The sequence below is a fragment of the Loxodonta africana genome, chromosome 9, assembly GCF_030014295.1.
Source record: "Loxodonta africana isolate mLoxAfr1 chromosome 9, mLoxAfr1.hap2, whole genome shotgun sequence".
NCBI classification, from domain to species: domain Eukaryota; kingdom Metazoa; phylum Chordata; class Mammalia; order Proboscidea; family Elephantidae; genus Loxodonta; species Loxodonta africana.
The window spans coordinates 100395084-100409503 of record NC_087350.1 but is presented as its reverse complement, the minus strand read 5'-3'; the positions used below and the strand labels follow the sequence as shown (position 1 = coordinate 100409503).

At 38.2% G+C, this 14420-nt stretch overlaps 1 protein-coding gene across 6 annotated transcripts in view; it reads right to left on the bottom strand.

The window, feature by feature from the left end:
* Nucleotides 1-14420, bottom strand: part of BNC2 (basonuclin zinc finger protein 2) — a 481109-nt gene that overhangs the window by 171471 nt on the left and 295218 nt on the right. For all 6 annotated transcript variants that reach the window (XM_010587927.2, XM_023545245.2, XM_010587928.2 and 3 more), the window contains one exon: nucleotides 2262-2364. In XM_010587927.2, the coding sequence (XP_010586229.1) occupies nucleotides 2262-2364 (103 nt within the window). The remainder of the gene's footprint in view (nucleotides 1-2261; nucleotides 2365-14420) is intronic.

The following is a 14420-nucleotide window of genomic DNA, read 5'->3' as shown; positions in this document are numbered from 1 at the left end:
CCTTGCCCCACACATAGGACATTGTACTTTGTAATGCAGCCAAGAAGACTGCTTGTTTCCCCTCTGAGAAGTAATAATGGAGACATAATTTCAGGGTTTCTGTACAAGGGGAGGGAACAAAGCAATTAGTTGAAATGCTGGGGGCTAAATGAGTGGGTGCTCTTAACATACTGCCAACTGAAAGGCTAAAAAAGCCAGCCCTCACTGTCCTACACACCCTAATGAATGGGGAAGGGTAGAATTTGCATACCCGCATATAGGTATTTTGAGTTGTGTACAGATATGCTCTTGTTGTGGGGAAGAGGTCAAGGTAGTAATGATAGTGGAGGCAAGGACTGTATTTCATTTTTCTTAGATCTAGGACAACTCAGCATTAATATCCCAGAAACACAGAATTTCTAAAGGTACAACAGGAAAAACATAGTCTGGTATAACAGAAATATCTTCCTCAAATTCGGTAAACGTCACATCCTTCAGAAAGCCTGAGCAACCACCATTGGCCAAGAACAATTTATGTTGTTCAGGAAGGAAGAAATACTGCTTCCCCCACCCATTACACGACTAATGTAATACACACATGGAAGTTGGAGGGAAACAAACTCCAGGTGGCACAGTAAACTTTTATACTCACTAGTCTACCATGATAGACGGATGGTAGTAACACAAGACGGCTTTGGAAAATATGAGTGAATAAATGAAAAGTCCTTTGTCTAATTACTGGCCATCCATTTCTGCTCATCCGTCATCTTGCTGGTTATTTTCAGCATATATAATTGAAGGCTTTATATATTTTATCTTTAATTCTCATAATAACCCTGCAAAGCAGTTATTGATAATGCTATTTTGCAGATAAAAAACCTGAGATCTAGAGATGTTAAGTAACATGCCATAGGCAGAGCCAGGATTTGACCCCAGAATTATCCATGCTACTCCTGCCTCCAGCAACCTCATGGGGCTGGACAGGCTTGTGGTATATGCTCTTTACCTATTACCTAGCAGAGCCAATACTGCACTTCAGGGAAAGAAGGACATCTGTGAAGAAATTAAATCGTTGAATGCAGTAACACACAAAGACTGCAAGAGTAACAACAGCTCATTCCTTGCTCAAGCCTGAACTAGGAGTTGCTACAGATGCAGGAAGGAGTTCCACTCCTGGGGGCACACAGAAGGATTGCCGGATTGTGGCTATGTCTGCTAAGCATACTCCTTCTAGTGTATTCCCTTCACACTACTGTATCTGCCCCCTTTTCTCAGGAACACACGGCTGAAATGTCCCTGCAACTCCAAGACACATGCTCTAACAAGCAACAGTACATGATAAATTAAAAGCATTTCAAGGCACTGCCCTGTGTTGTTACCTTAGATCTTGCTGGAATAACATGACATTTATAAAAATACAACCCACTGGATATTTGGCACTACTCGGGAATGAAGAATATGTCCACTTAAGAGCCAATACCTGAGGCTGTCAAAAAACCTCAAGCCAGGATTCCTTTTAAAAACATTACCTATATTTTTAAATTCTACAGTCTAGAAGTAAAGAAAAACTCTCTAGGAGATGAAGATAATCTCTGGTTATTCCCAAGTCTACGTTTCCCTAAACATAATAAACTCAAACCATACATAAGAATAGAATCAGTGCACATTGATGGAACAGCTATGTGCATTGGCAAAAGGCCTCAACACTCCCAGCCCTCACTCTGGGTCACCTCCACCCTTGACATGCACCGTCCAACTCCAAACCCAATGCACAATAAAAGGAGTATTTACAGATTATTTTTTTCAGATATCAGCCAAATAATGTTCCCCTTCACTTTCTCACCCACCTTAGACCATACAATATTTAACATCTGGGAGGAAAAACTCAGCTTGAAGGCATATGACAAGGGTAAGCAGTCATCAGGGAGCTCTCCCAAGCAAAGAGGATTTGCCAGCTTCCCTCCAAGGTCTCGGCCCTGAAAGGCCAACTGTGGTATGTTTGAGTTTCCATCAGGGCTGGTGCTTGCTGGCTGCTGCTATGTTCAATAAGAGCCCCACGGCCCAACTGTCCTAAAAACATCTTGCCCTTCTGTGAGAGCTGCTCACTAGCACTACTTCTTGGAGCCGAGAATACGCTCTTTGAGAGTCACTGGCTGAATGTTAACTAACACTTGGAGCACAGCTGACCCCTCTCTTCTCCAGGCCAGTGACTGCTCTAAAAAAAACACACACATTCACACGAACATAGCAAGAGCTGGAAAAAAAGCCCAGATTCTCCTCACCATGTGCCACCCAGCCATGTTTACACTGATCGCAAGTCCTCAGGTTAATCTTCCCCGGCTGAAAACATTCACACGTGCAGTTTACCAGTGTACAGCGGATGGCCTGAAAAATAGAAAAAAAAAGTATCAGCATCTGTTCAAAGGGACCATATTTTTTCTCCATTTTAATAAACAATACTCATTTCCATTTTTATAAGCTTTAACTTGGTGCAGGCCTGGAGAGTTTTAAAAACAAATTTTGATACTATCTAAACCTCTTACAAAAAATGCAACCAAATTCAATCACTAATATAATGTTTTATGTCATTCATATGTAAGCTTTAAATTAGAACTGCAGACCCAGTGGAACAAGAATAAAGGATTACCACGTTCTATAAGATGCTGGATTTATAACACCAGGTATCTAAAAGAAAAGTAAAAAAAATATTGCTGCTAATACATATTCCCATTAAAGTTTATCCATTTGGCAATAAGGCAAAAAACATATGTTCTAATACAGTGTTCAAGTGAAATGTTTGTGAAAGTGTTCTGTAAATTAAAATGTGGACTTCAGATATTATTATTGGAATATAATTTTTCTTCAGATGAATTTCATTTAATGATTTATCTTTCAGAAACACTGTGAAAGACACCCCCATTGTCCCAATAAGACCCAGCCTATTTCTCTTGTTATTTATCACTTGTCAATCTCTTTTTTTTTTTTTCCTGCATATATAATTCTACTTTCACTCCTCTTTTGAAGAACAAAGCTATCCTCTTTTTAATGTGATGCAGGAAAGTAAGTTTTGTTTTTGGATCTGAAAAAGAACAGAAAAAAGCCATTTATGTGCACATATTCTATCTGGAACAGTAAAATTGCATTTTACCAAAACTGAAAAACACACTAAAAATCTTTCATTTCCTTACAAGTACTTTAAAAAATTACCTCACCAGTTTATATTATAAAGTGAATCCAAAGAAAATTAGCATAAATGGAGTGTAACTTTTTGTGGGTAAAAACCTGTGCTTAAAAATTGTGCTAAGGCTGACCTATGCTCCTAGGCCGTAGTTAATAAATTTATCTCATGCATTTAGTTCTAATTGGCATGGAAATTTTGAAGACAGAGGGATTTAGTCCGATCATTCACAAATTAAGAATCTACTGTAATACCTGAACTGCCAGGAAAAAATCTCTGTACAGATGTAGATGCAATCAATGACTACTGATTTTAGGGTGGGGAGGGTGGGCATGGAAAAAAAAAAAAATCTGATACCCGAAACTATAGATCTATGCCTGAAAGCTACATTCACAAGTCCCGATGCTCATATTCCTGAATCCACTTGTATTTTTTTATATAAATGACCTCATTAGTAATAGTATTTTAGATATTGTTAACAGTTTGAGCCAAAGTCCATTCAGAAGGAATAGACTGGATAGGCTTTTACTGCTCCCTACAATTTGGATTAGGTAAGTTTATTTCTCTTTCATTAGTTAACATTTTTTTTTTTTTTAGTTAACATTACACCTATGAGTCTTTATTCAATATCTGATGTTGGAGTTCTCACTAGTGAATCCTTCCTTTCTTCACCTCCTTCCCAAACTTGTTCCTCTGTTACTTCTAGGGGAATACTCAATTTGATAATCTGCCTAACATTTTAATAAGGAAGACCAAAGAAGAATGGACACCTCTGAATTGTGGTGTTGGAGAAAAATACTGAATCTACCATGGACTGCCAAAAGAACAAAGAGATCTGTCTTGGAAGAAATATTTCCAGAATGTTCCTTAGAAGCAAAGATAGTGAGACTATATCTCACATACTTTAGACATGTTATTAGGATGGATCAGTCCCTGTAAAAGGACATCATGCTTGGTAAAGTTGAGGGGCAGCAAAAAGAGAAGACCCTCAACAAGATGGACTGACACAGTGGCTGCAACAATGGGTTCAAGCATAATAATGATCATGAGGATGGAGCAGGACCGGGCAGTGTTTAGTTCTGCTATACATACGGTCACTATGAATCAGAACCGACTGGATGGCACCTAACAACAACTTACAATGTCATGGGTCTAATTATGTAAAACTTTCCTATATGTATTAGTGATTAAAGGAATTAGTAATGAGATAAGGACACCAAAAGAAATGCTGACTAAGCGAGACTAATAAGTATGCGTAGGTTGTAAGGAGAAATATTTCTCACAAAAGTTATTATTGCCTTTCCAACAGCAATATATCAGATCTTCACTGGTTAGTAGTTAGTTCTTCAAATAAAATGTCCATTAGTTAATGAATTCCCAATTTAAGTGGACACTAACAACAACAACAAAATTTAGCAAACAGTGTTTCTACTAAATAGCGAGGCACTTTATAAACTATAATGCCCATGCAGATTTACTTATCTAAATAGCTACACTAACTTTTTATAATAAACGTTTAACACATTCAAACATATATGGCGCTGACATTAAAAGTGCAATAATAAAGGATTTCAGGAATGCTAACAAAATACCACCCTGGCTTTACCAAAATCAAAATGTGACCAATAAAAAGAGATGATCTTTCGAGGACATATTTTAACACTAGCATAAAAGACAGACATACTTTAAATCATTACTATGGAAGTATTTGGAATTTTACACAAACAGCCTTATTTTGCATTATGTTTAAAGCATATTTTCACCAACTTTAGTTACAGCTATATTCAAAGACCAGAACAAATTAAGGGATTTTAGATTTGTTTTGTTTGATGTATATTTATTTGTTCACTGGTTGAATCATTCTTTCACCTACTTTAAACTAGCTTATATTCAAATACTTTTCTCTTCCTAAATAGCTGTACTAAATAGCTTTACACATTTGGAAATTATACTTTTCAGATTGTCATTTTTCACAAATTCTACTTTTTTTGTACCTAAACACACAAATATTGGAACACCTCAATTCCTTTTGTATATAAACATTAAAGTACTGGAATACCAATTTTGTATTTCTATGAATTCCAGAAGGTCTATTTGTTTTAAATTCAGATTTATATAGACTACAATTGTTCCTCAAGGGAATTATACATATTTAAACAGTATGGTCTAAATAAATATTTTGAGTAAGAAACTATTGTGGCTTCAAGGGAAGTTTTATTCTAAATAACATTTTTGAAATAGCATAAGACTTTGACATACTATTTATTCACAATAAAACAGAACCAATGTGACCACTTGCCAATTCACTCACACTTTAAAAAAATAAATTATCACAAAACTATCAAAGGCAGTTAAGCATCAAAAACACACATGCTTTACAATGAGATAGTTGGGAAGAGCAGAAACAAATATGTTTTCATTTTAATGAGCTCATTCACTTCTTCATTCAGCAAACTTTTGAGTGCCTCTCACTCTCTACTGAGTACTGTAAACAACACCAAGCTGTTATCTATTACATTCTCTGAACTATAAAAACATTTAAAATCACAGAGCAATGGCTTAAAAAGTTTAGATTACGTAAACTCAGAGAAGAAAATAAAAAGCCCAAAATGAAAAAGAATCACAGTCGTCAGGTATGTGGAAAGTAAACATCAACAGTTACACCACTTATTTGTTTGGTCTTCAGGTACTGTTCCAGAGGTTAGAATGAAGAGGCAAAAAGGGAACACCAAGATCAGACCCTGGGTAGTCATATTGTTCCACCCTATGTATGCAGAGATCACTAAGCAGGTTTATACTTTGAAACAAGGATATGGGTAACAGGGGCTCTCAACTCCTCTAAGATGCTGCCTCATGAATAGTCCCTTGTAACTCTGCCCTCAATTCTTACACAACCAGCTCTTCCTCAGTTCCCCAGCAGCAACAAAAATTACAGCAAATTTTCTTAAGCCTGCAATTTACAACCAAAATGTACAGGAAATACAACTGGAATGCTCCTTAGACACAAAGATGGCAAAACTTCGTCTTGCTTGCTTTGGACATACCATGAGAAAAGACCAATCACTAGAAAAGGACACCATAGTGGGTAAAATAGAGGGTCAGTGAAAATGAAGGAAGCCCTCAATGAGATGGACTGGCACAATAGCTTCAACAATGCACTCAAACATATCAAAGATTGTGACGATGATTCAGGATCAGGCAACATTTCAGTCTGTTGTACATAAGGTTGCCATGAGTTGCAGCTAACCCTTTGGCAACAGACAACGACAACATACCTTTTTAAAAATAATTATCCCTCCTGCTTATGTTTACCATGGATTTGTTGAAAGAAAAATCCATAGGCCCAGAGCCCACTGTTTCCACTTCCTTACTACCACCTACGTTTTAATTTTGCAATCTGGATTCTGCCCACACACTTTTCTGAAAACACCCTCTCCCAGAGGCAATGTACTCATGACATCTGGTCACTTTTTCTAGTCTCCTTGTTCTCCCAGCTCTCAATGCAGCTTGCAGCACTAACTCTTCTTCCTGTCTAGACTGCAGAGACACTGACTATCCTAGTTTTCTGGCATCAACTTCTCACTCTTTCTATACTGTAAACAAATACAGGTGTTTCCCATAGCCAACTATTCATTCTTTGATCCCCCAATTCATGCCATCCTAATGGCTTCAAATATTATCATCATCCAAAACCTTCATTTTTGAGGCAGACACCGTATTAAGCGGCAGGAAGTAGGTTACATACTCCCAGTGCTCAAAAGCTTCACGTTCGGAGGTTAGTGGGTGGTAGGTTTAGAGGTGAGACCCTAAAAAACATGCCTTCAACAGGTTTAAGAAGAACTAGATTTCCCCATTTATTCCTCTATCTTTTCCTTTCGCAAAGCCCAGGATTTTCTATTTATAATAAAAACTTTGACTTATTATTAATAATAGCTAGATTTACTGAATATTTGAGATTTTCCAGACACTATGTTAAGCAATTTACAAACACAGTTCTCTTAATCCTCAGAATATATCCATTGGTACTGGTATTACCTCAATTTCACAAATAAGGAAACTGAGTTATAGAAAAATTGAGTACCTAGCTGACATCACTCAACTAGTTAAGTCACAGATCCAAAGCTCCAACCCAGGTCTGTGTGAGCTCTCCACCCACTCACTGGGAATCTTGAGTTATAATCCCATTTGCAGCTAGGTGGTCGTGGGGTAGAGCCATCACTGACATTCTGCTTTCCTCTAAAAAGAATTCTTCCAAAAATGATCAGTGGCAGACCAGACCATTGTGATTCATGGGTTTTCTGGCTGATGCTCAGGAGCAGAGCATCAGGCATTTCCTCCTAGTCCATCTTAGTCTGATAGCTCAGCTGAAACTCGTTCAGCATCCTAGTAACACGCAAGCCCGCAGTAACGGATGGTGGCTGTGCCATGAGGTGCACTGGTCTGGAATCAAACTCGGGTCTCCTGCGTGGAAGGCGAGAATTCTACCACTGAACCACTAATCCTCTCTAGAGTAAAAATAATGGATGCATGGCATTTGTCTCACTAGGGTTATTTTACCCTCCTATCAGCCCTTTCTAAGGAGCCCTGCTGGTGCAGTGGTTAAAGCGGCTGATTGCTAAAAAAAAAAAGGCTGGTGGTTCAAAACCACCAGTGGCTCAGCAGGAGAAAGATGTGGCAGTCTGCTCCTGGAGATTTAAAGCCCTGGAAACCCTATGGGGTCACTATGAGTTGGAATCAACTCGATGGCAGTGGGTATCAGCCCTTTGTGCTAGAGTAAAAATAGTGGATATTGATCTTCACTGGTTTAGCTACTGCCCTCTCTGTCACTGGCCCTTCTCATTACTGTTTTGTCAAGGGAATGTTCTCCACCTGCCCATCTTCCAGCCTCCACCATGCTTTGTTACCTCCTGCTCAAACGTCAGATTCCAACTCAAATATCGCTTCCATTCCTAAAGGAAGTTTCCCTCATCTTCCATTCAATATGAGATCCCCATTACTCTCTTGTATCAAAATAGATCTGTCATAGCACTTACTACAGGTTGTGAATAGCACACTTATCTGTGCAACTATTTGATTAGGGTCTCTCTTCTCCACCAGAACTTAAGCTCCACAAGGGGGCGGGGGGGGGACACATCTGTTTGGTTTACAATGTATACCAGAGTTGCCATCAAGCAGATTCTAACTCACGATGAGCCCATCTGTCATGGATTGAATTATGTCCCCCCCCCAAAATGTGTGTATCAACTTGGTTAGGGCATGATTCCCAGTATTGTGTGGTTGTCCTCCATTCTGTGATTGTAATTTTATGTTAAGAGGATTAGGGTGGGATTGTAACACCAGCCTTACTCAGGTCACCTCCCTGATCCAATGCAAAGGGAGCTTCCTTGGGATGTGGCCTGTACCACCTTTCATCTCTCAAGCGATAAGAAGAAACGGAAGCAAGCAGAGAGCTGGGGACCTCATACCACCAAGAAAGCAGCATCAGGAGCAGATTGTGTCCTTTGGACATGGGGTCCCTGCACCTGAGAAGCTCCTTGACCAGGGGAAGATTGAGGACAAGAACCTTCCTCCAGAGCTGAGAGAGACAGAAAGCATTCCCTTGGAGCCGACGCCCTGAATTTGGACTTTAACCTACTAGACAGTGAAAAAATAAATATCTCTTTGTTAAAGCCATCCACTTGTGGTGTTTCTGTAATATCAGTACTAGATAACTAAGTCACCATCTGTATCAGATAAAAACTCTGCTCTCTAGGGGTTTCAATAGCTCATTTTTTGAAGATCACCAGGTCTTTCTTCCTAGGCACCAGTGGGTAGACTCAAACCTCCAATCTTTTGGTTAGCAGCTGAACATGTTAGCCCTTTGTACCACCTAGAAACTCCTTTACAATGTATACTAGCAAATAATGGGTGCATATAAAGCATTTGAGGGAAAACAATGATTCTTTGAGCCCCTTTCCTCATCTATAAATTGATGTGACAATGACATCATAAGAGTATGAAAAGAATTAAATAAAATAATAAATATAAGGCAAATGTTACTGTGCCTGATAGAAGTAAAAGGTAAAAAAAAAAAAAAAAGATGGTCATCTATGGCCTCAGAAAAATACCCACACATTTCCCTCTTATATTTGTATAACTCTTGCCACTGCAAAAACTGCTTTTCTAGTATCTTATAAAATGTTTTACGCACATATTTGGTCTTAATAAATGAATGAACACTTTGATGTATATGACACATGGTCCATACTATAACCCTCTAATGTGGACACAACAACAGGCATTATTATTTGTTTCAAGACTGGTGTTCAGCAACATTTCTATGTGTGTTACACGGCTCTTAAGTGATACAGTGGACAGTAAGACGAATCTCCCAATTACTAGTTTCTTTCCATTAACTATAGAAAAAGGGAGAAAACATACAATTAAAATAAGTAAATTATAAATATTTCTGTTGAAAAGTACAGCTAAAGTACATAAAATAAGATAATTTAGAAAAAAAGGATTTTTATCAGGGACTTTTTTTTTTTTTTTTTATTCTTACCATTTTCATATCTGAAGATTAACTGGCAGTGCATTTGAAAGTATTCTGGGTGAGTTCCAAAGCACTATTCAAACAGATGATTGTGTTATCTCTAAACCTGAGGTCTTCTTAGCTTTGGTATAAGGCACTGCTGGCTTAAACTCTGCAAGTTTATGTGAACTGAAATCTTTTCACAAAACGACGTTAGGAAACCACACATTGTCTCATTAGGTAATATTTACTGCACCTCGCAAAAGATCTACGTTGTTGTATACCAACTCACAGAGACCCTATAGGACAGAGTAGAACTGCCCCATAGGGTTTCCTAGGATGAAATCTCTCTGGTAACAGAATGCCAGGTTTTGACTACTGCAGATCAGCTCTTGGGTTCAAGCTGCCAACCTGTAGGTTAGCAGCCCAGCACTTCACTTTTGTGCTACGAGGGCTCCTTAAGAGATCTACACACAAGACTAATCAATAAATCTATTAGCTGTTCTCGTTTGGAACAATTGACCAAGTTACCTGGCAAATATAACAAGAGGCAAAATAAGGCCATGGGGCAAATAGAAAGAGAAGACCCATATTCCAAAGGAGCAATAACAAAGGGAATTTAAAAGAAAGAAAAGCTCATTAAATGGACGCTGATTTTAGTCCTGGGTTTTACACGCCCTGTCTTAGTCATCTAGTGTTGCTGTGACAGAAAATACCACAAGTGGATGGCTTTAACAAAGAGAAAATTATTTTTTCAGTCTAGTAGGCTTCGAGTCCAAATTGAAGGTGCCAGCTCCAGGAAATGGCTTTCTCTCTCTGTCAGCTCTGGAGGAAGGTCCTCATCATCAACCTTCCCTGTGTCTAAGAGCTTCCCTGCGCAAGAACTGCAGGTCCAAAGAACGTGCTCTGCTCCCGGTGATGCTTTCTCGGTGGTACGAGGTCCCCCCACCTCTCTGCTCATTTCTTTCTTTTATATCTCAAAAGAGATTTTCATAAGGCACAACCCAATCTTGTAGATCTCATCAGTATAAGTACTGCTGACCCACATCTCATTAACATCATAATGATTGGATTTACAACATAGGAAAATCTCATCAGACGACAAAATGGTGGACAATCACAATACTGGGAAGCATGACCTAGCCAAGTTAATAGACATATTTTGGGGGGACACAATTCAATTCGTAGCACCAGCCCGCCCAACAAGAAAAAAAATTGTACACAGGGAGTTCTCTTCAAGTGTTCACTAACCCTGGACAAATCTCACACGTACCACTAAAAATCATTCTTAAACCCATATTCTCCTTGTACAGGACTGAGGATGATACCATGATTTACAACATTGATTATGAAATTTTACTTGAAATATTTTAAAATGTTTAATGGTTAAGTACATGACCTACATTTAAATCAAACTATTGAAAAACCTCATCATTAATGTACACTCATTCTGCTGTACTAGTTTCTACTGTAAACTTAGGTAGCATAATCTAGGTGTATAAAGTTAATCGCCAGTAAATGATTATCAAAGGAGCCCTGGTGGCACAGTGGTTAAAGAGCTCAGCTGCTAATCGAAAGATTGGAGGTTCGAATCCACCAGCTGCTCTGCAGGAGAAAGGGGAGGCAGTTTCCTTGTATAAAGATTTATATCCTTGAAAACCCTCTGGGGTATTTCTACTGTCCTTACAGGGTTGGTATGAGTTTGCATCAAATCAACAGAAATGGGTCTAGTTTTAATGATTTTCAGTGACAAGCTTGTCTTTTTTTTTTTTTTCCTAACAAGAACAAATTTCTTACTAAATTGTAATCTTCTTTGAAAGTCATACAGAGATCATAAATACATAAAATTGGAAAATGGTCCACGAGGATACAAAGTAGTCTACATTATAATTAAAAAACAAAAAAAACCAAACTATTGCCATCGAGTTGATGACTCATAGTGACCCTACAGGAAACAGCAGAACTGCCCTATGGGGTTTCCAAGGAATGGCTGGTAGATTTGAACTGCCAACCTTTAGGTTAGCAGCTGAACTCCTAACCACTGCACCACCAGGATTCCACATTATAATCAATTGTTATTAATTCATCACCTTTTGGTATAGTGACTCTGTATTTGCTCCATCTAATTTTGATGCTTCCTGCGTTGTCTTCCCCATAGAATCCATCGATACTGCAACTTGAGGCTTCAATTTTTTCAGTCATTTCAGCCTGAGACACATCAAGCATGTTCTTCTCTTTCAGTTTTCTAACTCCAGGTCTTTGACAATTCATTATAACACTTTACTTTGTACTCTCAGGCCGCCCTGTTCAGCTCTTTTATGTTATCATTTCTCCCACTCACTTTAGTTACTCCACCTTCAAGAACAAGTTTCAAAGTCTCTTCTGACATTCATTTTGGTCTTTTCATTTTCCCTGTCTTTTTAATGACCTTTTGCTTTCTTCATATACGATGTCCTTGGTGTTATCTCAGAACTCCTCTGGTCCTTGGTCATTAACGTTCAATGCATCAAATCTGTTCTTGAGATGGTGTCTCAATTCAGGTGGGATATACTCAAGGTCATACTTCACGCTCATGTGCAGCCTGTACATAGACCAAGAGGCAGTTATTCGAACAGAACAAAGGAATGTGGCGTGGTTTAAAATGAGGGAAGTTATGCCTCACGGTCATAGCCCTTCACTATACGTATTCAGTATGTTATGCTGAGCAAATAATCGAGAAGCTGGACTATATGAAGAACAATGTGGCATCAGGATCGGAGGAAGACTCATTAACAACCTGTAATATGCAAATGACACTACCTTGGCTTGCTTAAAATGAAGAGGACTTGAAGCACTCACTGATAAAAATCAAAGACTACAGCCTTCAGTATAGATAACACCACAACATAAAGAAAAAAAAATCCTCACAACTGGACCAAAAAGCAATATCATAATAAATGGAGAAAATATTAAAGTTGTCTAAGGTTTCATTTTATTTGGATCCACAATCAACACTCACAGATGCAGGAGTCAAGAAACCAAATGACGTATTGCACTGGGCAAATCCGCTGCAAAAGACCTCTCTGAAGTTAAAAAGCAAAGATATGACTTTGAGGACTAGGGAAATACCTTCCATTTTAGCTAAGACTTAGAGAATCTACATGATATTATTGTCTTTGTAGAAGAAATTTGGTTCCTAAATTTGGCCAAGTCACAATGCAACTTAACCAAAGAAATTCTATATTTTGGTGAACAACTACTGAGCTCATTTATATATCTGTGGTGTGTTCTGACCAGTTATTGTCAGGTTTATTCTAATTCACGGTAACCTCAGGTATGTTAGAGTAACTCCTCTCCACAGGGTTTTAAATGGCTGGTTTTGGGGAGTAGATCGACAGGCCTTTCTTCCAAGATGCCTCTGGGTACAAACAAAGCTCCAATCTTTCGGTTAACTGTTTATACCACCAAGGAGCTCCATCACAGAACACACCAGAGTAACTTCAAAGCAATAGCTCCTAAGTGTTGTGGATGGAGATAGGGACTTTGAACATGATCAAAAAGATGGGACTGGCACAAAGGCACAAAACAGAACTTTCACAAACATTTACTTATCTTTTGTATGACAACCTAAGACACTACGTCAAACACTGGTACAAATTTGCAATAGACGCTAAAGAACTCACAGGACAGTAACAGTGATTAAGTAAGGGAATTTCTCCCTGTATAATTTTCAGGACAGTATTTTCCCTCCCATTTTCATATGGCTGATACATACAAATAATTGAAAAGAAAAGCCTTCCGTTTTAGCTTAAGACCCGGAGAATCTACATGATACTGCCTTTGTAGAAGAAATTTGGGTCCTAAATCTAGCCAAGTCACAATCCAACTGGACCAAAGAAGTTCTTCATTTTGGTGAATACCTACTGATCTCATTTAAGACCAAAATGAACAAAACAAATACATGAGAAATGTACTTATATTTGGTTATAAAGCTCACACATGGCTAAAGTAAATGTGTATCCACCTGTTATACTATATGATTTTTTCATTCATCCATCAAAACAAGGCAAGAAGACCCAAGTTTTTTAAGTATCTTACAAAAAAGCTTTAAAACAGTCTATCTAACTCTGGCCATAAGAATGGTAATATAAATTCATAGTTTTAGGGAGGTGGGTATATTTTCTGTATTTATACAAAAAAAATATAAACCTGAGTTTTAATGGGACAATGGCCACAGACTTCCTCAGAAGTGATCATTAGCAATTAAAAAGATTCTGTAAAAGTTAAGGGTCCATGAGAGTGTTAAACTGCAATGTTCACGCCAATATTAATAACTGTAATAACACCAAACAGGAAGCAATGAAGAAATTCTGTCCACTTAAAACCATGAAAAAATTGAGAATAGGAAATTATGACAAAAGTACCTACCTTATTTGGTGTTAAAATAAATAAGAAAAGTGACAACTTAATTGTTGTTGTTAAGTGCCCAGGAGTTTATTTCAATTCACAGCACTCATGTGACAGAGTAGAACGGCTCTGTAGGGTTTTCTAGGCTGTAATCTGTACAGAAGCAGATAGCCAGGTCTTTCTCCCACAGAGCAACTGAGTGGGTTCTAACTGCCAACCTTTTAATTAGCAGCCAAATGCTTACTCACTGTGCCACCAGGGCTCCTTGAAAACTTAATTAAACATTCAAAGGAGATTCTTTTAGACATTCAACAAAGTCCAACACCCATTCCTGATAAAAACTCTCAATAAAATAGGTGTAGAAGG